The sequence below is a fragment of the Lolium perenne genome, chromosome 5, assembly GCF_019359855.2.
Source record: "Lolium perenne isolate Kyuss_39 chromosome 5, Kyuss_2.0, whole genome shotgun sequence".
Classification (NCBI taxonomy): domain Eukaryota; kingdom Viridiplantae; phylum Streptophyta; class Magnoliopsida; order Poales; family Poaceae; genus Lolium; species Lolium perenne.
Window position 1 is genome coordinate 133,394,796 of NC_067248.2, and position 27,788 is coordinate 133,422,583.

A 27,788-nucleotide genomic window follows, 5' to 3' on the forward strand; every position below is an offset into this window, starting at 1 on the left:
GCATGTACTCGTCGTTGTGCGCCCTACTGGCCGAAGTCCTCCGCCCTGTTGCGGCATGATGGGTCGGCGCCGTCATGCCTCCCCCGTGTGTCCCAAACCGCTGCCTCCTACACCCAACACCACTCAATGGTGTCACAAATCAGATCATGCTCGGGACTATGAAACCCGCCTGCCGGCCACCTCCCGAGATCTCTCCCTCTCATCCTCCTCCTTCTCGGTTGCCTTGCCGCATCCATGTCGGTGAACCAGCGAGCTTTATCCCTCGCCACCTCTCTCCACCTCCACCTCCATTATCATCGTCACCCCATCTCCGCTTGTCGACTCTACCTCGCTTCCACCACTGCCTCACCCGCCACGTGGTGGGCTTCCACCGAGAAGAATTGGACGGCCGCGCGCCCTGCCGCTAGGGCTTGCCACTCGATAGCCATGAGCTGGCAAGTAGCATCATCGCGTTGGGCGGTCTTGAACGATGTGAGCAGAGCCTCTCGCTCGTCGCTCACGTCCAATGCATCTTCATCATCGTCGAAGTCCTCGAGGTCGTCGAGGTTCGCGTCCACCCACGTGTCGTCCACGGGCTTTGGCTGGTACGCGGCAACCATTTCTGCATCCCTCTGCCAACGCCGCATAGGCCCCCGCTAGCTTTGCCTGGTCCTACACCATGTTTGCGTTGGCCGCCGCGCGCCATCCCTCAGCGATGCCGCCTTCGCCAGGATCTATGATGTTGTCGTAGCCTCAGCCTCGTGCTCCGCGGTCTCCGCCACCTACACAGCCTCGCGCGCCGAGGACTCCGCCACATCCCCCATCCCCTCCCGGTAAGGCCCATACGCCACCTCATGCTCCTCATGTGCCGCGTACGCGGTGGTCTCCTCCTTCTCGAAGGCCTCCCTGATGGCTATCTTCATCTGGGAAGCGGTCGTGCGCAATTTTTGGTTGATCCTCATCGAGGAGGCTTCTCTCGTAGGCATGGTTGCTACGGTTGGCTGCCAGGATTTTGCTGGTTGCTTCCAGAGGGTTTGGCCCGCCACCCCAGCGGCGCTATTCCTCTTGTAGCCACGCGCATGGCGGGAAACGAGCAGCGGCACACGGGAAATGCGAGGCCGTGCACGAAATGATGGGCACATGCGTAGGAACCGAGCGGCCACGCGGGAAGCTGGCGGGCGGTTGGCTAAGGGGTGTGCGGCCTTTAAAGTTTAATCACACCGACGTCCTTGACGATGGGAAAAAAGAAACATGTCGACCCGTTGGGTGTGTCCTAAACCGAACGAACAAGAGGGGTGGACATGGCTGCATTTCTATCCACGAGCTAACGTAAATAGACCAAAACCGATATACATGTGTCTGAAATGAAATAAGTAGGGCACTGATACGACAACATTGCGGAAATTGTGGAGTCGTGGTCTGTGTTTTCTTCAACCGAAATTGGCTCGACGTAGTTGCGAACACGCCACAAATTCCATTTGCTAACGTACGCGGCGCCTCTAGGCCCTCTACTACCATGGATTTGCCTCGATCGTCAGGTGCGATGGCTCCGTCACCCTGCCTCTCACAGCCACAGGAAAAGCGTGGACACCGCTCTACTCGCTGACGCGCGTCACCCGCCTCACGTGTTACATACTAGTGCTACCACTGCTACATCATGGTCAGTGTGGAAGAGATGAAGACGCAACGGGGCACACGTACCAACACACGACGGCGACAGAGTGAGCTACTAGCTTTCTCAGCGCCGTTACCTGTTTCATCTTCTTCTCCGCGCCTTTAATTTTACAAGCAGTCGTCCTCCCTCCGCATCGTCTCCACTGCGCTGCCAGCCTGCCTTACTTCTACGTCTCAGCAAACCTCCACATCTTCCTACTCGCACTTGAGGTTTGCAGGTGCTGAGCGAGAGGCTGAGATGGGCGAGGCGGCGTCTCCAGCACCGGCCAAGACGTACTACGACGGCTGCCCCGGGTGCGCCATAGAGCGGAGGAAGGAGAGCAGCAAGGGGATCCCCTACAGGGAGCTCTCCTTCGTCGGAATCACCACGTTCGTTTCATGTTAGTGTGTTGTACTACAAAACTAGCTGAATTGCTGCCATCGTCTCTCTCTCTCCCTCTCGGTCTTATCTTATTGTCACTGCACCTACAGCACATCATAGTGGATTATTTAATTTCCTCAATGCATGCTTCTGCCTGTCTGCCTAAGTTCTTTGGTCGCATCATTCTCAACATAACCGATATTTCTCTCTCCGCACATCATGTACGTCTCCATCGATCTTCCTCAGCGTTGCCGATCACGTCGCTGTTCCCGTTTCTCTACTTCATGGTAAGTCTATCATACGCATGCCGTTTTCTTTCATTGCTACTGCCTTTTTTGTCTCAGAGTTTATTTTAATTAGCTTCCTTTGTCTCCCTGTTCGTTTTTAGATTGTACTACTGCTAGCTATACGCCATGCATTTTCTTCATTGATAGTCATAATTTTTATTTAAGTTTCCTTCCTGGTTTGCTTGTTTGTTTCAAGCGCATACGAGTGTAGACACTAGTAGAAAAACGGTCATCTATACCGGTTCCAGAGGGCCATTCGTACCGGTTTTGCAACCGGTACAAATTATTCGGCACTAAAGCCCCCCCCCCTTTCGTACCGGTTGCTTACGAACCGGTATAAAACGGGCCTCCACGTGGGCCACCAGGAGAGCTCAGGGCTGAGGATCTTTGGTACCGGTTGGTAATACGAACCGGTACCAAAGGTTCCCCCCGCGGCAGGGAATTTTCCCAAATCTCTGCCGCGGCAGAGAATTGGCTTTTTAGGGTTTCGGAGAGGTTTAGGGATATCGGTTTGATTCATATCGCGTCGATGCACCAGAAACGCGTTTGGGTTTAGGTAGTACATGAAGATCAAGATGATGCATAGCAAGTTGGTGCATATAATATAACACACATGTTATTGCATGAGATCGCAAATTAAGTAGCACTATGCATGAAGATCGATCTTCATGCATAGTGGTGCTCTCCGAGGCGTACTCTATATATGTCTATTACATGTAGCATAGTGGTACTCTTCGAGTCAACGATATATGTAACATGTACATCTTCATTCATTGTGGTGCTCTGCGAGTGGTGGTATGACGTCCCGAAGGAAAAATCCCGCCAATTCCTCGCCTATTGCTATGAAGCGGTCATCGATTGAGAGCTTGTTCCGCTTTCTTGCCAACTATAAAAGAATAAGATACAAATGAATACATGAAACAACTATTACTGAAACTCGGCACAACTTATGATAACAAAACAAATTTGTGAAGATTGTTTTTGTACCTCTTTATTTCTCTCATTATTCGTTCTCTCGTTGACAATTCTGCGGATGAACTCGCAAACGAAGAATCCACAGAGATCGGTCCCCGGAGGTTGTTGCGGGCATTTCTTTACAAGAATATAATTCAATCAAACAATAGTCAAGTATGATAATTGAAAGGTGTGTGGACCTAGGTAGTACTACTTACTTTCGCACGCCATCGCAGCTTCGGTGGCCATTCACGGGACGTATCTTCCTTGATGAAAGTTTGCCATACGCTGCTCGACAAAAGAAAATGCATAAAAGAGTCATCAATTAGTTCAAAGCAGGAAATTAACGAAACAAACCGATAAGAATTCAAATTACCTTCTAAGCATTAAAAAACAAGACACGTATAGATCCTTTTCTTTGGTTAGTGAGTCCAAGACTTCAACTTCTCCAATTTCCAAATTGATGACGAGAAGAATAAAGTGAAACCTACGCACGTTTCAATATGTAGTCATTAGTTAAAATTTTGACATACGGTGAGCAAAATATAATGTGTTATAAGACAGTAAGACTCACTCGAAGTTGTAAGGCCAAAGTATTAGCTTTTGTCACGTTGTCGCTTCAAAAACCTTAGCAAAGTCTGCGGTGTATCCTTGTTATAGAGGGGATCATCTATGGTTTTGACATGCATTGTGTTCGGGTCAATGAACCCAATGTCTGTGATATCGTCCCTTTTGCATTCGAGCATCTTCGATCTGCATAATATAGCGCACAAAAGATTATAATCTGCAGACAATGAACGACTTCTCAAATTAAATAAATAAATCACTTACGAGACAATAGCAACTGATGATTGATTTGTCGAGGGCCCGGAGATTGTATAACTGAAAGAGTTCGGCGAAGTCAACGTTCACACGGTACTCTGGAAGTAGTGCTCTTCCCTAACTCGCACCATGATAGTCTCGATCCCTTCCTTTGAGGCCTTAAGGTACCACGAATGCAAGTTACGCATACATGTTGGTACCTTCCTGAGATTCTCGACCAAATCTTTCCCTTGAACAAACTGATATGCTCGTTCAGCTAAGGCGTAATCAGTTGCGTCTTGTCGAGAACTTTGAACGGTCTTCCCGTCAAACACCTTGAGAGGGGCGACCGATTGAACGGGTTGTTGTCCGAGCTGGTAGACACTGTGTATCCCTTTTATCTCCACGATACCCGATTTAACGGGTTTTGTCGCCTCGATCATCTTGTCATACGACCTTTCAATAGAACGCGCATAGTCAGATGGCGGCGATGGTACAGGGTCATATAGATTGTCAACGGTACGCACAACTTTCTCCCGATCTAGTGTCTTCTCGAAAGGTATCTCTGGCACTTTCGGTGCATACATTTTGTTCACCTCGGCCTTAACGGCCTCCGCGTTTTCCTCTGGAGTTTTTTCCCAAGGTAACTTCTCAGGAGGCGGCAGTTGTTTCTCCTTTCTAGCTTTCTTCCTAGGCGGCGTACCGTTCCGCTTAACGGACGCTGTCTTACGCGGAGGATCTCGAGATGGTGGACTCACGCTGGGGTCCCTCTCAGGTAGGTGTGGACTTGGCTGCTCACCAGGATTGCCACCAGGAGGAGTCGATGGCATTTGCTGCTCATGTGTAGGAGTCGGTGGCCTTTGCAAAAGGACGACGTACTTCTTCGGCCATAGGGCGAAACCGTGCTTGACATCGCCCAGTGTCCTCTCATCTTCACCTCTAGGAATATCAAGCTCCACTTTTTCAAACCCCGAAACAACTTCATCCACCCCGACACGAACACAACCAGGTGGAATGGGCATATGATGGTGCATTGCTCCATCTTCACTTGGGTACACATAGCCGACCGCCACCTTAACAGACGCGGTCCTGATTAACATATGTAGCTCGCAATCTGTCTTCTCCGTGACATAATCCACGGGGTAGCTTCCTCCACATCCGTCAAGATGCGAGGAACCGACACTGCTTCTTCGCTGAGATGGGGCAGCATCGGCTTGTGGATCTGTAGAAACAGCGGCTGATCTGGTGCCCTCTGATTTCTCTCAAGAGCCTCCACCCTAGATAACAACTCCGTTACAATGTCGGCGTCCTTCTTCTTCTTTCGCGAACGGCTTCTATAAGTGTCAGCGCTGTCCGGCCACGCTTCCTTCATGGTGAGACCTGGGCGAGCTCGTACCCGTCCAACATGTTCAGGGTTCCCCAGCAGCGAGTGTCGGCTCGTCATTCTCTCGATCGGGAATGTACTCTCCCTTTCTGACCTTTTCAATTGCATCTACAAGCTTCGGTACAATTGCCTCAATTTTTTCCTTCCATTTTCCCTTCGCAACGATCAACCCTGTCTTTGGGTCCAACCCTGCCCCATGAGCGAACAACCAGAACTTGGACCGTTCGGGCCAGTCCCATGTCTGTGGAGTGATTCCATGATCCATCAGTTTATTCTCAAACGCTGTCCACTTCGGAATGGCACTCTTGTAGCCACCTGACCCCAAATGATGCGGAAGTTTCTTCTTTGCAGCATTTTCGGTATTTTCTTCGATCGGGACACAAACTTAGACGATTTCTTATACTCCTTAAATGCGGCCCGGTGATCTTTTATCTTCACTAGATTTTCGGTATTATCATCGAATCTTGGATCTTCATTCTTATATTTGTCCCATAAATTTTTCTTGAAGCTACGGAATTGTATGGCCATCTTCTTCCATGTCCATTCCTTGACTTTATCCTTCTGGCCTTCCGTCATGTCTTCCGGTAGGCTGAACTTTGTCAGTAGCGTTTCCCAAAGAAATTTTTTCATGCTGTCGTTGACATAAGTAGCACCACTCTCCGGGTTCTTCGGCTTATGCCACTCTTGAATGCTGATCGGTACATGGTCCCTAACAATAACTCCGGATTGACTTGTAAATTTGCGGCAAAACTCCTTGGGCTCCTTTGGTTCACCATTAGCCTTGAATGCCGTGAGGGCTAACCTGCCCTCGCCCTTTAGCACCCGCGTCGGGCCTCGTTTTGTTCTAACAGACTTGCTCGATGATCCAGAAGGCTAAAAGAAAAAATTATTCGTTAATAAGTGCAATACAAATAAATGAATGCATCTAGGGATGAACACAGACTAATTGATACATAGATATACACCTCGCCGGAGTTTGTGATGGACACTTCATTGTCTTTTCTAACTTGTTCAGACTCAAGTCCCTCGCCAAAATCATTCAGAAAGTCGGCGTACTCGTTGTCATCTCCATCGTCGGGTTCCGGACCACGGGCACTCTCATAGATCAATCGCTGCACCGCTTCTTCCCCCTCCTCATCTCGGACGAAGGTGCCGTCCTCCATACCTCAATGTCACTGCAAAATTAAGAAAGCAATTGTATTTCATTCATCATGTAATGATCATATAACAGATTGCTAGATGGATAACAATTGAAATGAAGAAAGCAAAAAAACCCTAACCACGGACTCGGCACCGCTACAGACCCTAACCCTAACACTCGGCGCTCGTCCTCTCGCTCTTCTCTCTATGTCGCGGCGCATGCAGTGCATCTGCTCGGCGAAATGCCATTGTCACCAACTCACTCGCCGTCTCGGATGCCAGAGCGCGCGCGCGGCGTGGGATAAAAGCAACGGAACAAGGGATGGTCCAACCAGAGCTGCCATCTCGCCTAAATAAAACACTCCCCCACACTTCACCACACTTCGTGGCGCTCTTCGCCGTCCCGCTCCTCTCCTTCCACTTCATCTCCACCAAAAAAACCCTAACACTCGGCGGCGCGCCCCTCATGCTCAACGTCTACCCCTACTACGACTACATGCGCTCCAACGGTGTAATCCCGCTCGACTACGCGCTCTTCCGCCCGCTCCCTCCCAACAAGGAGGTCGTCGACGCGTCCGCCAACGTCCCCGTCATGGTCACCAAGACCGGCTGGCCGCACAAGGGAGACGCGTCCGCCGAGCCCGACGCCAACACCGGCAACGTCGACACCTACAACAGCACTGGATGTCGCAGGCGGCCACGAGCTCCACGCCGGCGCCCACGCAGGCGTCATGCACGGCCGAGCTCGATCCCGCGCAGAAGTGGGGGCCGGCCGCGGAGAGCACGGCGGCGCGCGCCGCCGGAGGCGGTCCAGGAGGGACATGGCGAGCGGGATCTCCGCGAAGGCCTCCGGCCCATTCAATGCCGTCCTCGCCCTCGTCGCTGCATTCCGTCGAGCACCTGGTGTGCGGCGTCGAGCGGTGGTGGGCGGCAGCGTGTGGCGCGGACGGCGGCCTCCGGGCGGTCTCGGGTGGCGCGCGCGGCGTTGCGCGTAGCGCGCGGCTGCGCGCAGCGTAGCGGCGCATCGGCGTCGGCGACAGGTGCCGGAGAAGGGGAGGGAGGCGATGGTCGGCCGGGCGGCGCACGTACTGCAGACGGCGCGGAAAGGAGCGGCGCCGTGGACGAAGGTGATGGCGACGGTGACGGCCTGCTGCGGCGTGGCGCGGTCGACGGCGACAGCGTGGACGACGGCGACGGCGAGCTAGCGGCCGGAGCTTCGTCTTCGCGCGCGTCGTCTGCGGGAAAGTGTGAAGTGTGGAAATTTGGGGATTTTTGCTCGCGGCCAAGTGAAATCGAGCCGAACCCCCCTTTGGTACCGGTTGGTACCACCAACCGGTACGAAAGACCTTTCGTACCGGTTGGTGGTACCAACCGGTATCAAAGGGTTTTTTTTGTTTTTCTTTTTTCTTTCTTGTTTTCTTTTTCTTTTGCTGTTTCTTTTTCTTTTCTGTTTCTTTTCTTTTCTTTTCCTGTTTCGTTTTCTTTTATTTTCTTTTTCTTTTTTGTTTCTTTTTCTTTTCTTTTCTATTTCTTTTCTATTTATTTTTTCTATTGCTTTTCTATTGCTTTTCTTTTCTTTTCTTTTTATTTTTTCTATTGCTTATCTTTTTCTTTTCTTTTCTACTCCCTCCGTCCCAATTTAATTAACTTGCTTGTAATTTTGCGCAAAACCCCCTACCATTTTCTGCCTGCTACTGGATCATAGTTTCACCGTCGTTGTATGTGAGATTGGTTTCCGCGGACTGGAATTGGATGGATCGGCCATGCTCCGCTCGCGGGATTGGAACGCGTTCGTTAACCCCCGGATTAGCGGTGATGCGTTGCGACTTGGTGGTGCTCCTCTCCCGCTTCCCCGCGCTGGGAATGCCGGATCCGACCAGCGGCGTCGCGCTCGGACGGAGTCCGCCGCCTAGCCCCACGACGGGCGTCGCGCCGCAACGGAAGGCGCCGCCCGCTCCCCATGGCCGTCGCGCTCCGGCGGAACGCAGCGACTGCGGCGCGGCCCAGCGAGAACGCCATTGCTCTGGCTGCGCGGCACGACGCTGGCCAAGGCGCTGGCAGGGCGGATGGTGGTGGGCCCCGGCGAGGTGGATCTGGACAAACTAGGAGTGCGCTATCAATATTTTCAATTAGTTAGGACTAAAATGTAATATTGATTTTCTGAACGTTTTCCCCTCCCCAAGTTAATTAAATTGGGACGGAGGGAGTATTTATTTTTTGTATTTCTTTTCCTTTTCATTTCTGTTTCTTATCTATTTCTTTTCTTTACTCCCGCCACGACGCCATCCGCGGGGAAAGTTTCCCGCGATGTCGCGGGAAACTTTCCCGCCATAATGTCGCGCGTGGGAGAAAAAAGGCGAGAAAGAAAGGGCGGGAATAAAATTTTATTACGATTGAACTCGAATTAAAATACATAGTTTAACTGAAAATTAAAGATACATGGCCAAATTCTACTGTTGGAGTCATTCAGTCATACTCGTGCCTAGCCCTGTAGTAGTCGCCACTGTAGTCGTCATAGTCGCCGTCATCATCGTCGCTGGCATCGGGGTCGCGGTACTCTCCGGTCGGCGGGTGAGCACGCGTGGGCTGGGACTGAGGGTAGCGCAGGCGGGGGCCACGGTAGGCCATGACGCCCTGGAGAGTCCGGCCGCGCCACCACAGCCGACGGCCGGCCTCATTGAAGTTCGAAGGAGGCGGACCGCCCTCCTCATGCCTGGAAAGCGCCCTCTCACGCCGATTGATGAAGAAGCTTTCCCAAGTCGGGCTGTAGTCGGGATGCCACTGGGGATTCCTCCGCTGCTCTGGCGTGAGCTCGAAGTAGTAGTGGTTCGTGATGGCCATCTCGCGCGCCACACCTAGAGGGACTGGAGGGACCGGTACGCCTCCGACGCTTAGCAACCAGCCGGTCGGGACGCGGTAGCCCGGCGGGCAGGGGTAGTTCGAGGCGCAAAGCGCCTCCGCCTCCCGGGGGGTTAGAGATGCGATGGAAGCCATGGGAGAGAATGATGAGGTTTGCAGATATGAGTCTAGATGTGATATGTAAATGGTGGCTAAGCCTACATATATATAGTGAAAAAATGGCGGGAAGAAAGAGGCGGGAACCGGTGGAAAGCGCGGGAAGAAAATAGGCGGGAAGACAGAGGCAAACCTTTAGTACCGGTTGGTGGGTGCAATCGGTACTAAAGGTGTTTTTCTGTCATGTAACAAAACTGTCGGTGGGATAAGGACGCGTGGGTAACCTTTAGTACCGGTTGGTGGGTGCAACCGGTACTAAAGCTGTCGGCAGGATAAGGACGCCCTGCTCGATGAGATAAAGTATGTAGGGCACGACGCCCTGTCGGTGGGATAAGGACGCGTGGGTAACCTCTAGTACCGGTTGGTGGGTGCAACCGGTACTAAAGGTGTTTTTCTGTCATGTAACAAAACTGTCGGTGGGATAAGGACGCGTGGGTAACCTTTAGTACCGGTTGGTGGGTGCAACCGGTACTAAAGCTGTCGGCAGGATAAGGACGCGTGGGTAACCTTTAGTACCGGTTGGTGGGTGCAACCGGTACTAAAGCTGTCGGCGGGATAAGGACGCCCTGCTCGATGAGATAAAGTATGTAGCGCACGACGCCCTGTCGGTGGGATAAGGACGCGTGGGTAACCTTTAGTACCGGTTGGTGGGTGCAACCGGTACTAAAGCTGTCGGCAGGATAAGGACGCGTGGGTAACCTTTAGTACCGGTTGGTGGGTGCAACCGGTACTAAAGCTGTCGGCAGGATAAGGACGCCCTGCTCGATGAGATAAAGTATGTAGCGCACGACGCTCTGTCGGTGGGATAAGGACGCGTGGGTAACCTTTAGTACCGGTTCGTGTCTACAACCGGTACTAAAGCTGTCGGCAGGATAAGGACGCTCTGCCTATAAAAGGAGCATCGATACACCATGGGAAGCAGCTCAACAAGCCAACATGGATGGAGAGTTTCATCACCATGGATGGAGGAAAGGGTTGGGAAATCTCCCGTGGCGGAACTTGTCGAAGATGCCCTTGGTGCACACGCCCTATGGCATCTTCGGAAGTTCCGCCTCGGAAAAATTTCCCTGCAAGCCCGTGGAAGACTCCATCTCCTCTAACAAATGTTGGGGAAAGGGTTGGGAAATCTCCCGTGGCGGAACTTGTCGAAGATGCCCTTGGTGCACACGCCCTATGGCATCTTCGGAAGTTCCGCCTCGGAAAATTTTTCCTGCAAGCCCGTGGAAGACTCCATCTCCTCTAACAATGTTGCGGAAAGGGTTGGGAAATCTCCCGTGGCGGAACTTCTCGAATATGCCCTTGGTGCACATGCCCTATATATGGCATATTCGGAAGTTCCGCCTCGGAATTTTTTCCTGCAAGCCCGTGGAAGACTCCATCTCCTCTAACAATGTTGCGGAAAGGGTTGGGAAATCTCCGTGGCGGAACTTCTCGAATATGCCCTTGGTGCACATGCCCTATATATGGCATATTCGGAAGTTCCGCCTCGGAAAAATTTCCTGCAAGCCCGCGTGACTTAACTAGTAAAACAAGCCAACCATCTCCATTGTTAATATCTTACATACGGTAACATCATTACACAAAAGTGATTTCCATATTGAGATACACAAGTTATGATCCCTATATGTAGCTAGCTAGTCTTACGAGTTTTCTTCGCTCGTTTCCCTTTCTTCTTACTGCGACGCAACCATGGACAATCTTCATTGTTTAAGATGATGCTTGGGTCAATTTTTACCTTGAAGGGTGGAATATCGTCAAACTTATTATAATCTTCGACATGTCTGTCTTGTCCTCTACTCCCACGATGTTTCTTTTTCTGAAAGAACTATGTGCCGCTTTGGCTCATCGTATGATGTGTCCTCTTGCCTTTCTTTCCTTTTTTTCGGTTTGCTAGACATATCCTTCACATAAAAAACCTGAGCCACTTCAACGGCTGGACGAATGGTTCGGTGTCGTACCCAAGATTCTTGAAATCCACCGTAGTCATTCCGTCTGCGGGTCTACTGTACCCCGTCTTTCGGGTTGAACCATTTACACCGGAACAAAGGGACCTTGAAATTAGGTCCATAGTCAAGTTCCCATATCTCCTCTATGTACCCATAATATGTGACCTTGTTCCCATTGCCATCTTCTCGCATCAAAGCGGACACCACTGTTTTGGTTGGTGCTCTTTTTGTCTTGGGCGAAAGTGTAAAATGTGTTCCCATTAATCTCGTACCCTTGAAAAGTCGATATAGTAGAAGATGGTTGCTTGGCCAACAAGTACAGCTGCTCGTCATCGGTGACATTCATGAGACGTGTTTGCAACCAACCGCCGAAAGTCTTCATGTGTTCTCCATCAATCCAATCTTCACGTTGCTCCGGGTATTTAGAGCGTAAGATCTCCTTGTGTTCCTCTTTGTACGGAGCCACCAAGATGGAATTAAGTAGAACTGTGTAGTGTGCTTGAGTGAAAGAATGTCCGTCCATACACGTTGCTGATTTCTTTCCTAGCGTGCCTTTTCCACGCAGTCTCCCCTCATAGCGCGATTCAGGAACACCGATCGGCTTAAGGTCGTGAATAAAGTCAACACAAAACTCAATGACCTCCTCTGTTCCATAGCCCTTGGAGATGCTTCCTTACGGCCTAGCACGGTTATGAACGTACTTCTTTAAGACTCCCATGAATCTCTCAAAGGGGAACATGTTGTGTAGAAATACAGGACCGAGAACGCCAATCTCTTCGACCAGGTGAACTAGGAGATGTGTCATAATATTGAAGAAGGATGGTGGGAACACCAACTCGAAGCTGACTAGACATTGGACCACATCCTTATGTAAATTTTGTAGAGTAAGTGGATTGATCACCTTCGAGAAATTGCATTGAGGAACGCACATAGCTTCACAATGGGTACTCGAACATTTTCCGAGAAGCCCCCTCAATGCAACCGGAAGTAATTGTGTCATAATCACGTGGCAGTCATGAGACTTTAGGTTTTGAAACTTTTTCTCCGACATGTTTATTATTCCCTTTATATTCGACGAGAAGCCAGACGGGACCTTGATGCTACTCGGGACTTCAAAAAAGATCTCCTTCTCCTCTTTGGTAAGAGCATAGGCGGCAGGACCTTGATACTTCTCTGGATTCAGGTTGTTTCCTTCGTGGATACTTTGCTGGTCCTGCCGTGCATCCGGTGTATCTTTTGTCTTCCCATACACGCCAAGAAGTTTAGCAGGTTCACGCAAAGATTTTTCGTCACGTGCATCACGTCGATTGCAGAGTGAACCTCTAAGAATTTCCAGTAGGGTAGCTCCCAAAATATCGACTTCTTCTTCCACATGGGTACGTGTCCGTCAACATCATGCGGAACAGATTGTCCGCCGGGACCCTTTCCAAAGATCACTTCTAAATCCTTGACCATATCATATATAACTTCCCCATTAGGGCGGGTAGGCTTGGTTCGGTTATCCGCCTCACCTCCGAAATGCTTTCCTCTCTTTCTTACGTGATGTTGTTTTGGAAGAAATCGACGATGCCCTGTACACATTCTTGTTTCCCAAATAAATACTATCAGTCTCACCTAAACAGGTGTGTGCATGCATTGTATCCCTTGTTTGTTGCCCCTGAAATGTTACCAAGAGCAGGCCAATCATTGATGGTTACAAATAACAACGCTCGTAGGTTAAATTCCTTTTGTTCGTGCTCATCCCACACAGGTACACCTTCGTCACGCCACAACTCTAAAAGTTCTTCAACCAATGGCCTCAGGTACACATCAATGTCGTTGCCGGGTTGCTTCGGGCCCTGGATGAGCACTGGCATCATAATGAACTTCCGCTTCATGCACAACCAAGGAGGAAGGTTATAGATACATAGAGTCAACGGCCAGGTGCTATGGTAGCTCTGCTCCCGAAAGGATTAAAGCCATCTCGTACTTAGACCAAATCTTAAGTTCCTTGCGTCATCTGAAAATGACTTGAACTCTCTGTCGATTTTTCTCCACCGCGACCCGTCGCCGGGGTGTCTCAGCATCACATCTTTCTTACGGTCCTCTTTGTGCCATCGCAACAACTTGGCATGCTCTTTGTTCTGGAACAAACGTTTCAACCGTGGTATTATAGGAGCATACCACATCACCTTCGCAGGGAACCCTCTTCACGGGGGTGGACTCACCCTCAACATCGCCGGGGTCATCTCGCCTGATCTTATACCTCAATGCACTACATACCGGGCATGCATTCAAATTCTCGTACTCCCCGCGGTAGAGGATGCAGTCATTGATGCATGCATGTATCTTTTGCACCTCTAATCCTAGAGGGCAGACAACCTTCTTTGCTTCGTACGTGCTAGAGGGCAACACGTTCTCCTCGGAAGCATCTTCTTTATTATTTTCAGCAACTTTTCAAATCCCTTGTCGAAGTACCATTCTCGCCTTCCTTCCACTGCTGACAATTCCAGCGTGGTACCCAGCTTTTCTGACCATTTTCGCAATTTGGGTACAACAGTTTGTTGTGATCCTCTAACATTTTCTCCAACTTCAACCTCTCCTTTTCATTTCCGCAGTTCATCTTCGCATCAAGAATGGCCCGACCCAAATCGTCATCCGGGTCATCAAAAATCGGCTCATCGAAAATGAGCTCTTCTTGACTTCATCTTCCCCCATTCTACTACCACCGTCTTCGGTGAATAAGCTGGGATAGTTGTCACTATCCTCTTCTTCTTCGTTGTCTTCCAATATAACTCCTCTTTCTCCGTGCTTGGTCCAACAATTATAGCTGGGCATGAAACCATTCTCCGGCAGGTGGACGTGAAGGGTCTTCGAGGTAGAGTAATCCTTCATATTCTTACAGGGAACTACATGGACAATACATGAAACCATTCGGCGCTGTTTGCCTCAGCCACGTTGAGAAAATAATGCATGCCGGTAATGAACTCGGGATGGCACCGGTCACCGTACATCCATTGTCGACTCATCTGCATTTTATATGTATATCAAAAATCATTAAGTACACAACATCATGGATATATGAGTGACCAACTTAATTAATATTCAAGTTCATCACATAAAACTAAGTTATATTTCTAATAAAGACGCGGGGCTCACCGAGGTGGTACCGTGCCGGCTAGGGGACGACGCTAGCGATCGACGGCGGTGAGGACGGGGATGATACTAATTAAAACCTACAAAACATACCATAATTTCAGCTCAAATTGCATATAAAAAAATAAAATCACTAACTTAGGCATTTCATCGAACACCTTGATTGCACTACAAAAATAGTACGAGTTAAAACTACCAAAGAACTGAGCTAAATTAGGAACGCCGGAAGGAAGGATGATATTGCTAACCCTTGGATAGATGTATGCCGTTAATCTTGTTAAAATGGTGGAGAAAAATAAAGATTATTGGAGTGTGTGAGAGGTGGAGAAAAATTTAGAGTGTGAGGAAGATGAGAAAAATGAGAGCCGACGGGGGCTCGGACGAGCTGGGCGATTTTGATATGGCTGGGTACCCTTTGGTACCGGTTCGTGTTACGAACCGGTACCAAAGGTCCAGCCCGGGCCCCACCACGCGTCTGAATTTTGGCCGAAGACCTTTCGTACCGGTTCCTAACACGAACCGGTACGAAAGCCCCTCCCAAACCGGTACGAAAGCCCCTCGCCCACCTGAGCCCTCAAACCGGTACAAATGGCCCCATTGGTACCGGTTCGTAAGGGAACCGGTACCAATGGCTTAGATGGATGTGAGGTTTTCTACTAGTGAGACTGGCTATCAAGTACTACTCTAGAGTGCCTAGACATGTTTGGTTGTTTGCTAGCTACCTGGGCATGTACAACAGAGTGGTCTTTGTCCCTGTCGGAAAAAAAAACAGAGTGGCTAGTCTTCATGTACTCTTGTAACTATAGCCTTTTACCACAAAGGGATTTTACCTCCTTTTGTCATGTTGGTACGTTTTGGATCCACATGTTATTAGTGCAAACCGAGTGGCTAAAAGAAGACGCACCAAAAATCCAGTGGCATAAAGGAGATAAACCGTAGTCTAGCCATCATCACCAAATTATTTTTGTAAGCAGGCCGCTGTCAAGAGACTCTTTTCATCTCTTTTTCGAAAGACAAGGTGACTCTTTTTCTTGTGTCCGGTTTCAACAATAGATTCTGATCCAGACATCCAGTGGTCACTGTACAGTGCACCCGGGAATTTTTCAAACTTGGATATATTTTACCTCCATCCTAAAGTTTAAGCTTATATTTTTTTTGAAAAGTTAAACCAAGTAAGGTTAACCAAACTTTTAGAACAATATATCAACAAATATAATAATTTTTAATACCATACGAAAATATATTTCATTATCTATTTAATGATATTAATTTTATATTTTACATGTTAATGATTTTAGTAAAACCATAGTCAAACTTACATAGTTCGACTTTCTAAAAATAATATAAAACTTAATCTTTGGGATGGAGTACTGCGCAAAAATTAATGAGCACTCAAGGCTTTCCTTCTCTGAAACAGATACAAGACTTGCACGTTGCTCAACGAGAAGAAGATATTGGATTCTATGCTGGGTTTCTTGGTAAGATTGTGTTAGCACATAATTCTCAAAGAGTAATTAACAACAAAGTCCATGCATGTATTTTTGTGGGTTTTTATATATCACAGTTGATTGAGATTTTCTTCCTGAAGTCCCAATCAATTCAGACAAATAATAAATCGACAGAGACTTCAAAATTCCTAATCAATTGAGTCTAACAAAAATATAGTGTTTTTCTATAAATTACCAATATCCGTTCATACCTGGCACCGGGAGCACCAAAATTCATGCATACTTCTATGTTCCACAAAGATATCAATATTTTGTGCATACTCTTTTAATACTTCTATTGTAGGTGCATCATATATGGTTGGTAGAGCTTTCGCGTCAATCTTTTGGGGAATGGTGGCAGATCGCATTGGGCGAAAGCCTGTAATAGCATTGTCGTTACTTTCAACGTAACTGCTCTTAATATCTTTCACTGGTGAAAATTTATTATCCATGTGATTTATTTTGTATGCAAGCTAATTTCCATATCTGCATTTCAGAATTGTTTTCAATACTTTATTTGGATTAAGTGTGAAATATTGGATGGCTATTACTACAAGGCTGCTGCTTGGATCTTTAAATGGATTTCTTGCACCAATAAAGGTATTTTTAAATATAGATAACAATTGTGACGAATAAACAAAGGAAGGATATCACCATCAGCATCTACATATATTCTTATTGTTATTATGTCAAATGTCTATTAAAATAATGTGAAAGTTACTTGTGGATGCAGGCTTACTGCATTGAAGTTTGTCGGGATGAACAACAAGCTTTGGGCATGTCAACCGTAATTCTTTTTCCACATTAAGCACTTAACTACTAATGTTTTGTCCACAGTAGCACTATGATAAATACCATGAAGCTAATTTGATCAACTTCACCAAAACTTAGGTCAATACAGCATGGGGATTGGGCCTTATAATTGGCCCAGCAATTGGGGGCTACCTTGCCCAGGTAATATGAAATATCCTGTAAATCTCAATCGCACTAAGAGTATTTCTTTTCACCTTTTTTGTCTACTTATCACCAGCCAGCCAAACAATATCCACACATTTTCAACGACAAATCAACATTTGGGAGGTAAACTTTTGTCCTAGATTTCCATACTAAATAAAATAAATGTTTAATCATTTTAGTGTTCTTGATCCCAATTATGCAGATTCCCATATCTTCTTCCATGTCTCTGCATATCAACTTTGGCAATTTTTGCCCTGATAAGTTGTATATGGCTTCCTGTATGTATATTTCCTGAAGTCTGCTTATGCTATCTATACTACTACCTATTATTGTGTTTTGTTTGAATGTTTATCTGGTATGGTCAATCAACTAAACAGGAAACTCTACACAAGCACACCAACCTTGAAAAGGTAGTTGAAGCAGCTGAACCTTCTACATCTCAAGAACATACAGAGTCGCCTAAGAAGAGCTTATTAAAAAATTGGCCACTGATGTCATCAATTATTACATATTCTGTCTTCTCCCTCCACGACACTGCATACAGTGAGGTAATAGGCGATATGATTACTTCACTATAGAAGTGCTTCAAAAAGATAATGAGATCTAGGTGCAGTACAATATATATGTCAATCATTTCATGTCACTGTGTGAGATTGACCTATTTGATCTAAAATGTGTACATATTCGTCATGCAAACATGAAATCTGCTACTACCTCGATTCTTTAATATTTGAACTGCCAAAACGTCCTATAATTAGAAAGTGAGGGAGTACTTGGAAGCATAATTATTCTAATCATTACCACCACACTTGAACATCAGATATTTTCTCTCTGGACTGTAAGTGATAGAAAATATGGTGGACTTAGCTTTTCATCTAAGGATGTCGGACAAGTTCTTACAGTGGCAGGTAAGTGTATTAAATCAATTCCTTTCCGGATTTTTTTGAAGAATCTTAGGTAGGTCTTAGATAATGTTGTGTGTTTAAGCTGCAATATATGCGATTTTTTACACTGCAGGTGCATGTCTTCTTGTATATCAATTATTTGTTTATCGTTGGCTCGATAAGATCCTTGGGACAATCAACTCAACCCGCATCGCATCTGTGAGTTACTAATGTCATTCTTTTATCAGATAAAAAAACTGTCACCCTTTTTATATATGGGAATTTCAGTTTACTTGATAATTCACTACTGCCTATGTTTTCTCAGTTGACCACTAGCATTGCAGGCACTGTCTATACCAATTATTGCTGCTTATCCGTTTCTGACACACTTGTCAGGAATAAGACTTGGTGTTGTTCTATATATGGCAGCAATGTTTAAAAGCTCTCTTGCTGTAAGTACTTTATTAGGAGCTTATAGTTCCAAGATTTAAACCATCTTCACCGCTTCCAGCAAATGGTCGATACATGTGATGGTAATTCATCATAAATGTTCGAACGTATGCTGGTACTTGGTGCATTTCTAATTCAAAAATTTATCTTTCACAAATACTCATTCTTGGTATGTTGATCAGATAACTAGAGTCAGCGGCACCTCTCTTCTACAAAACAATGCTGTCGTATGTAACCAACTTTTCTGAATTCACTTGTATACTATCCCAGATCTTACACAGGGAAAACATTATATTCCAATGCACTGACGTAAAAAATAAAATCCACGTTTACAGCCACAAGGGCAAAGAGGTGCTGCAAATGGAATAGCCACAACATTCATGTCCTTATTCAAGTCTGTTGCTCCGGCTGGGGCCGGTATTATGTAAGTATAACCATGCTTTCTGTTTGTTTAACACACTTCAACGTGTGTGTAATTTGAATTAGAAGAAGAGCACCAAATTTGTGTATAGAAACGAAAGTGGTGCCAAAACAACAAGCAAACCAAAGTACACAAAAAAAATAGATCCTAACAATCCAGGTGGTGATGGCTTGTCGCGGCCTTAGTGTAATACACTATTGTTTTCAGCATCTCCTATTTATTGGAAAGACAAAGAAGAAGAGCAACAGCTAAAAAAATTATATTCTGGCTTTTCATAATCTAAACTTTGTAGATTGAACATTGGTTTCTTGGTTAACATGCTTACTCTTACCATTCAAAAAAAAAAAACATGCTTACTCTTTTGGAAATACTAGTTGACCAAACCAAAAAAGCATGCTATTATCCGTAAAACGTAAAACATTTATCAATTTCCTATTGTCTAGAGAACTCATGTTACCTGACGATCAAGATAAAAACATAAAGTAGGAGATATATTTTGGCAAAATGAATTAAACTTACTTTGCAATACCTTTTCTGTGATTGCAGATTCTCGTGGGCACAGAAGCGCCAGCATGCAGCGTTCTTTCCAGGTAAATTTAGACTTCTGAGAAATATGTAACTTGCAGCATTACAAATTTACAATAGCATTTCAACCTTTTAACTGCTAATTTATAATTTGGTGATTTACCCGCTAAAGTCTAAACTATGGTAGGTAAGAAATAGGAAGAGTTTAAACCAGTTGGATAATTTGTAACTAAACCAGGTGGACTTTACCATGTTTATCATAGGGATTGAATATAAATGTCAATTCGTAGAAATTCATAACCACTCTCAAAACACAACTGTTTAAATTGTTACGTGTACGTTCAGGTGATCAGATGGTGTTTCTTCTGCTAAACTTGACAGAGGTACTCGGGCTCATCTTGACCTTCAAGCCGTTCCTGGCAGTTCCCGAACATTACAAGGAAAACAGATAGGTCTAGATAGTGCTACAAAGCATGCTTGTGGTACTGTGGCACCACCGCACCATCATGTTGAAGACTGAAGAGTCCCCTTTTTTTGTACCTCTAGATGTAGTAGTGTTGCTAGCTGTGTGACCCAAGCAATCAATCTGCTAGTTGAGCAATCAACTGCAATCTTGGCATGCCCCAGTGTTCACCCAGATGTTAGCATACGTGTAATAAGCAGGAACTGAAGTCTGATGAACTCTGTAACAGTACTGAACCTTTCGATTTCTTGATGAAATTGGGGGGTTTGTTTGCCCTGCTAAAGAAACGGCAATAACTCTGGCAACATGATTGGACTGCTATTCCTGTATGAAGCGTTATGTACTACGATGGATCTTGTCATGATAGTGGGAACACGGATTGGATCGGCGAGAGATGGGTAGGAGAGTGGGGCCGAGCAATTCGTACCCGCGCCTGGAACGACGTCGCGGCGGTTCCGGGATTAGCGTCGCTCCCGGGTCCTCGCTGACCCTCCAGCTAGCACCTTTGCCGGCGGCTAGCGCGGCGGCGCGAGCACCCGACAGGATGGCGGGAGCTCCTATCGGTCGCCATTAGCGACGCAGGGTGAGCCTTAGCCTGAGCCTGAAAGCTCCCCCAAATGGGCCGTATTTGCACGGCCTGCTAAGAGCTAAGTTATTTTTTTCTTTCTAAAATTATATGTACCCCTCTGGCCCAAATTACTTGTCTCTGATAAATATTCAAAGCAAAAGAGAGTATTTTCAATAAATTAATTTTATACTAAAAAGTGTGTATTTTAATAAGAAAAAGAACTTGCATCGTGGGCGCAAGGGACATCTCTAGTCGCCACTCGCTAACCGGTGCAGGTGGGTGCAAACCGCAAAGTGACGGATAACACATGACGGGGTATCATATGATTGAGGGAGAGTTATGTTTTGATGTGTGAACTGTTGAGATTTGGCTTGGGTTAGACATGGCTGAACGTTTAGGTTTTTTTTTGTATCGAATGGGTTGCATATCCTTATTCTGTCAGAAAATGATTGGTCACTCTTGTTTCCACTTCCATGATAAAAAAAATATGTTAAGTTTTTGTTTCTATATTTTATCTCTTTTTTCCCTCAAAATAATGGCAAAGATTGCATACCATTTTCATCCATAGGAGTGAGGGTGAACAGAGAGGAGATGGTCTTTTTTTTAATCTTGCGTGGCGAACATTTTTTTCTAACGGGGCTACTGCATTTTTTTGGTTTAGTGTTGCATGAATGGAGAACATATATAACTTACAAGCGCAGAGAAATTGGCACCAAGAGCCTATCGTGTGGGCAGTCCCATTAACCCCTCCCGCCTGAAACGTGATGCTAAGGACACGTACAATGGGGTGATGTCACATTTTCCTTAGAGATGTCACGTCGGATTTTTACTTAGTTGGAGGACAGAGAATGAAGAGAGGGAAGATTGTCTTCCCTTAGCTAAGGTTTCATCTCTTCGGAAATAAGGGAAGACTATTTTCTCCATTGTATCACATACGTTTTCCCTTGGCAACAAATTTTCAATCAAAATTTAATTACTAATATTAATTGCTAGAGATGGCTATAAAAGATAATGCATTGTATGACTTATACATATTGCCTTCTCTAGCTGATGTGGCGGGGTAAGTGAAGGCATATCTTCTCTATTATTGTACATGCCCTAAAGAAGACTCTCGTCGACAAATTGTTGAAATATTGGGCCCACACTTAGTGGTCCATGCTAGATTTCAGATTTTTCTATAAATCTCAAAGCCCACATAATGGCAGCCTTGTGAGTTTGAGCTCAAGTTGGTGGCAGCTCACTAGGGAGTGGCAAGAGGTGGGAAGTTTAGTCCCACATGAAAAGTTGGGAGGAAGTTAGACCACCTTATAAGGTGGGTTGTTCCACCACTAGTAAATGAGTAAGAATAGTAGTGGTTGACGCGCGCTCCTCCTCCTCCTCCTCGCTCGCTCGTCTCGACTCGACTCGACACGACACGTCACGTCACGACGCGCGCCGCGGTCGTGGTGAGTGGATTGAGCCTCGAGCCGAGAGTTTCCTTACTTTTTGCAGCTCAGGAAAACGAATAGAGTCCTAGACGGATACGTCGCAGTTAGTCGGTTCGGGTCGCTCCCGGATCGTGGGCTATCTGTAACCAACTCGAAACGTGCGTGCGACATGGGCGTGGCCCACGTTGCCTAGGCTTTTCTGAGCCTATATAATCTCTTGCCCGGCTACCGCAGAAACATATCTAATATACGAGTTAGGTTTTCCCCACCTCTCTCTGCTTGCGCCGCCTTCCTAGTCTACTCCATCCCGCGCGCCGACGTGCATCGACTAAAAGAGAAGAGCAGGTCTCTGATACGTCTCCTACGTATCTATAATTTCTTATGTTCCATGCTAGTTTTATGACAATACCTACATGTTTTGTTCATACTTTATATCGTTTTGATGCATTTTCCGGAACTAACCTATTGACAAGATGCCGAAGTGACAGTTCCTGTTTTCTGCTGTTTTTGGTTTCAGAAATCCTACAAAGGAAATATTCTCGGAATTAGACGAAATCAACGCCCAGTATCTTATTTTTCCCGGAAGCTTCAAGAGCACCGAAGAGGGGCCAGAGGGGAGCCAGGGGGCCCCACCCCACAAGGCGGCGCGGCCAAGGGGGGGCGCCCCCTACTGTGTGGGACCCCGTGGCCCTTCCGACTCCGCCTCTTCGCCTATTTAAGCCCTGATGACCTAAAACTTCGACACGAATAAGCCATAATATGAGAAAAGTTCCAGAGCCGCCGCCATCGCGAAGCCAAGATTCGGGGGACAGAAGTCTCTGTTCCGGCATGCCGTCGGGACGGGGAACTGCCCCCGGAAGGCATCTCCATCGACAACACCGCCATCTTCATCACCGCTGCTGTCTCCCATGATGAGGAGGGAGTAGTTCTCCCTCGAGGCTAAGGGCTGTACCGGTAGCTATGTGGTTCATCTCTCTCTCCCATGTACTTCAATACAATGATCTCATGAGCTGCCTTACATGATTGAGATCCATATGATGAGCTTTGTAATCTAGATATCGTTATGCTATTCAAGTGGATTTTACTTATGTGATCTCCGGAGACTCCTTGTCCCACGTGTGTAAAGGTGACAGTGTGTGCACCGTGTGGGTCTCTTAGGCTATATTTCACAGAATACTTGTTCACTGAGTGACATAGGCATCCCAAATGGGCCTGCCGAAGATGGTACCCGGGGTTTACTGGAGGCCCAATACCCGAAGAATAAGAAGATTCGGGAGCCCAAGATTTACTAAGGAAAGATAGAGTTGTAATAGGAAGTGTTGTTTGTAATCTGGCGGGATGAGTTAGAAACCATCCCGGACTCTGTAAACTTGTATAGCACGAATCCCTCGCTCCACCTCCTATATAAAGGGGGAGTCGAGGGACGAAGAATCAATCGAATCATTGTCTGCAAACCCTAGTTTTCATAATCGTCGAGTACTTTTCGGCTGAAACCTTCGAGATCTACTTACCCTCTACTTCCAACTAAACCCTAGCCTACGATCCATAGGCATTGACAAGTTGATACCTTGTCAATTGGCGCCATCTGTGGGAACTAGAGGCGTAAGGAGCTGATCTCGATGGCACGCTCAAGATCTTCGACATCGTCAACCGCAAGCAACACAATGGATCGAGGTAAACAGATCGCTGCTGGTCTTGTCGATTTTGTTCCTCACCCACCCTCCCGTTTGGATGCATATGCGTATCTGGCGGAGCCCATGGAGATGACGTTCGGAAGGTTCCACTTTCGCGTCGAGAAGGAAGGATCGTATCGTGTCGAGATTCCGATTTCGTCGGGATCGTCGGCGGTCGATTCCGATTTTTCAAACTATGCATCGTCAACCGAGTCAGGAGAAGAAGAAACCTCGGCGACATGCTACGTCAGCACCAGAGCAAGAGAGAAACTCGCCAAGATCTTCAACGACATGTCGTTTGAGTCATCTGCGGACTCATATATAAGCGATGGCTCAAGCGATGTCGACAGTTGCGACTTCATCGACAAATCTCTCACAGTGGGCAAGGTCTTCATCAATCTCAACGATGATGTCACCAAACCCAACGTAGATCTGAGTACAAAATATCATCAGATTTACGCCATTGAAGATCAAGAGGAGACATACGAGGCTTTCGACGGTGCGGGAAACCCATACGTTGATCCCTCCAATCTGCGACAAGGCCTGGGCAACAAATACGTCGGGCCAGAGCCGCGAGATAGAGTTCAACTGTCACAAGCAGCGTGGGACAGAGCCACGAGAGCTATGAACGGCACAGAACCAATGGCTACCACGGCCACACCAGAAGAACTGCAAGCATATCAATATAGGCTCGCACGAGCTGCCAGGAAATTGGAAAAACAGACAGCTGAGTTGGAGAGGAGAAAGGAGGCAGCTTCTGCATCCAGCAGGAGAAGGGCAGATCTAAGTCGACAATCTAGAACCACGGGTGATAGCCATCGGGAGGCGCGAAACAGAGCAAGATCAAGGCTGCAACACATACCCGAAGCAGAAAGAGAGCACTTGGTCCAAAACCTCGACATGTCCTTTATGTCGATAGATACAAGAGGAAACATCATCCCTAAGACACCAGAGGCTGGGTATATGGCGACACATGCTTTTATCCTTGCATCTAAACCACCTCCAGGTGATCCAAGGGAAACACTGTACAATATGGCGGTAGCAGGAGTTGGAGCTATGGGGACAAAGGCTTTGTATCAACGCCTCCCGAAGGAGCGGCAAGACAAAATAGTCCACGACCTGCAGCGGCAACGGCGGCACTTTGAAGGGCCAAGTGGAGCAAGAGACACAACCGCACAAGCAAGAGTCGACGAGCGCGGCAGAGCGAAGGGATCATCGGCAATCTCCGGAGTTGAACGACGAAGATATGTGTGGCTTGCCATGCTTTACGAGGAGAGTCCGAAAACTCGAGTCCCCTCGGGATTCAAGTTACCCGATAACTTCAAGAAGTTCGACGGCCTCCAAGATCCGGAGGATTGGCTAGTCGACTATCTCGGAAACGGTGAAGCTCACGGGAGGAACTAGGGCAACAGCCATGCAAAGCCTCCATGAGCACTTGAGTCGAGCCGCACGATCTTGGATAAAGAAACTCGCCCCGGGATCCATCGACAGTGGGAAAGTTTCGAGGATGTGTTCGTCAAGAACTTCGGATCCACGTGCAAAAAACCCGCGTCGTTAGAGGAGTTGAGAGCGTGTCGACAAAAGCCGGATGAGCCAATGAGGAAGTACATCCAGAGGTGGAATATCATCAAAAACTCGGCAGAAAATATATCCGACGAGAGAGCAATAGATGCGTTTGTTGCGGGAGTCGCGTGGAGATTTTGTCGAGGACTTGGGAAGGACCAATCCAAAGACAAGATCCGCGTTAATGGAGATAGCAAATAAATGGGCAGATGGAGAAGACGCTGTCCACAACAAACGACACAGTCGCCGAGAGGAGGACCGCGGTCGAAACTATCAACCAAGGCGAAGATTTCCTCGGACGTACCGGAACTACGACGCTCCAGGACAAATTTCGGCAGGTTTTCGGACAAATACAGGAGGAAGCAACAGAGATGATTACCAGAGAAGCAGTGAACAGCGAGGTGATAATAGGGATGATTCACGCAACAGGCAAAATAGCGGGCCTAGGTTCCCAAGACCTTTCGTGTCCCCTGAAGAGATGATGAACGGACCGTGCCAGATGCATTTTTTCCTCGACAAAGAACGGCAAAAGACGGTCGGGGCACTTGCGTAAGGACCGTCGAAATTTTCGAGCAATGTTGCGGTATGCAGAGAACGCCAATGCGCGAGCAAGCACGGAGAAATCCTCGGGAACCCAGGAGTGAGATCCACTTGCCGCCTCCTCCTGCGATTACAGATGACAATCGGCATCAGCTCAGAATAGCGGCAGCACCTGCACCACCACCCTATGTTGATCCTAACTCCAACGGAGCGGTGTCGATGATTCAGAAGGGAAAGCCGTCCAATAGAGCTCAGAAAGTAATCTCACGACAGGTGTTTATGGCAGAGAAAATGCCTCCACCAACAGTTGAGTACCTTAATTGGTCAGGACAAGACATCGGCTTCACAATAGCAGATCATCCGCAGCAAGTTCCTCGACCAGGGCAATCAGCACTTATTTTGCCAGCAGTTATCGCGGGATTTGATGTTTCTCGAGTGTTCATAGACGGCGGCAGCAGCTTAAACCTTATGTATGCCGATACATTGAGGAAGATGAACATATCCTTAGCAAACTTGAAACCAACAGACACAAGGTTCCACGGCATCACACCAGAGAAACCAAGTTATCCATTGGGAAAGATCAATCTCGACGTTCAGTTTGGGACCCGAGAAAATTACAGAATCGAGAGGCTTGAGTTCGAAGTCGTGGATTTCCCGTCGCAATATCACGCTCTGTTGGGACGACCAGCATATGCTAGATTTATGGCGGTGCCGCACTATACATACTTATTGTGGAGGTTGCCTGGACCAAAGGGACCAATCACAGTCAAAGGAAGTTTTGCCTTAGCCGATAAGTGCGACAAGGATTTCCACCGGTTGTCAGAAACTTTCGGGATGCAAGCTGAGTACTTGGCGTCAAAAAGCATGACTGATTACGACGTACTGCCAGACGTTGGGAGGCCAAACAAAGAATCAACTTTCAAGATCGAGAAAAATTCAAAAGAGGTGCAGATTCACCCGACAGACCCAAAAAAGACGACATCTATCGCAAACGACATGGATATCGCATAGGAAAGCGCGCTCATCGAGTTCCTCCGTGAGAACTGGAAAATCTTCGCATGGTGTCCAGCTGACATGCCAGGAGTACCCAGGGAACTTGCCGAGCACCACCTAAACTTGGATCCACTAGCGAGACCAATCAAACAACCTTTGCGGCGTTTTTGAACCAAACCGCAAAGCCATGCTATCGAAATCAATCGACTACAAGAAGCTGGATTTATAAAAGAGATATTCTGAAGCCACATGGGTAGCAAATCCCGTGCTGGTGCCGAAGAAAAACACTAAGGTCCTTCGCATGTGCGTCGACTTTACGTGTCTCAATAAACATTGTCCAAAGGATCACTTTCCCCTCCCGAGGATCGATCAAATTATCGACTCCACGGCTGGATGTGAACGTCTTTCCTTCCTGGATGCATACTCTGGTTATAACCAGATCAGATTGAAAGAAGAAGATGAAGCAAAAACTGCGTTTATTACACCTTACGGCGTGTTTTGCTACAGAACAATGCCCTTTGGTCTAAAAAATGCGGGAGCAACATATCAGAGGATGATGCAGAAGTGTTTGGCGACACAGATTGGGAAGAACGTGCAAGTATACATCGATGATGTCGTCATAACATCAAAAAAGGGGGCAACGCTGATTGAGGATCTCAAGGAAACCTTCGACAACCTCGATAAGTTCTGCCTCAAACTGAACCCAACGAAGTGTTCTTTCGGCGTCCAGCGGGAGAACTTCGGGTTTCCTAGTCTCGGCAACAGGGATTGACGCAACTCCCGAGAAAATCCAAGCTATCGTAACAATGAGGAAGCCAACAAAGTTGAAAGAAATACAACAGCTAACTGGGCGAGTCGCAGCTTTGAGCAGATTCGTCGCAAGGTTGGGAGAAAAAGCGTTGCCGTTCTACGCTTTGATAAAACAAGGAGATAAATTTCAGTGGAACGAAGAAGCCGACAGAGCTTTCGAGGATTTGAAGCGTACAATCTCGACACCACCAATCTTGGTGGCGCCAAAAGAAAGGGAACCTCTCCTGTTGTATATCGCAGCCACGCCCCAAGTAGTGAGCACGGCGCTAGTTGTCGAAAGGGAAGAAGAAGGAAAGCTCCACGGCGTGCAGAGGCCAGTATACTTCGTTAGCGAAGTTTTATCGCCCTCAA

At 47.2% G+C, this 27,788-nt stretch overlaps 1 protein-coding gene across 4 annotated transcripts; it reads left to right on the forward strand.

The window, feature by feature from the left end:
- The first annotated feature begins 1,652 nt into the window (after positions 1-1,652).
- On the forward strand, positions 1,653-20,168 carry LOC127299941 (protein ZINC INDUCED FACILITATOR 1). 4 transcript variants are annotated; one of them, XM_051330003.1, is made up of 17 exons: positions 1,657-2,033; positions 2,261-2,301; positions 16,094-16,154; positions 16,468-16,570; positions 16,661-16,763; positions 16,897-16,950; positions 17,055-17,117; positions 17,194-17,243; positions 17,323-17,398; positions 17,498-17,668; positions 17,941-18,028; positions 18,138-18,223; positions 18,349-18,456; positions 18,637-18,681; positions 18,790-18,878; positions 19,422-19,465; positions 19,746-20,168. In XM_051330003.1, exons 1-17 carry the CDS (start codon positions 1,892-1,894, stop codon positions 19,850-19,852), a joined length of 1,431 nt encoding a protein of 476 aa, XP_051185963.1. In that variant the 5' UTR covers positions 1,657-1,891; the 3' UTR covers positions 19,853-20,168. The 4 variants fall into 4 exon arrangements, 2 of the variants coding, with proteins under 2 accessions (XP_051185964.1, XP_051185963.1); XR_007850801.1 differs by lacking the exons at positions 18,637-18,681; positions 18,790-18,878 and having other exon boundaries at positions 1,653-2,033; positions 18,330-18,456; positions 19,746-19,841; XR_007850800.1 differs by lacking the exons at positions 19,422-19,465; positions 19,746-20,168 and having other exon boundaries at positions 1,654-2,033; positions 18,330-18,456; positions 18,790-18,820.
- Positions 20,169-27,788: the final 7,620 nt, after the last annotated feature.

Bases quoted from the DNA above. Each gene is read 5' to 3' on its own strand.
- LOC127299941 (XM_051330003.1), top strand. From the start codon at position 1,892: ATGGGCGAGGCGGCGTCTCCAGCACCGGCCAAGACGTACTACGACGGC. The intron at 2,034-2,260 runs GTTAGTGTGTTG...GATCTTCCTCAG, and splicing joins AATCACCACGTTCGTTTCAT to CGTTGCCGATCACGTCGCTG. The intron at 18,029-18,137 runs GTAAGTGTATTA...TTTACACTGCAG, and splicing joins ACAAGTTCTTACAGTGGCAG to GTGCATGTCTTCTTGTATAT.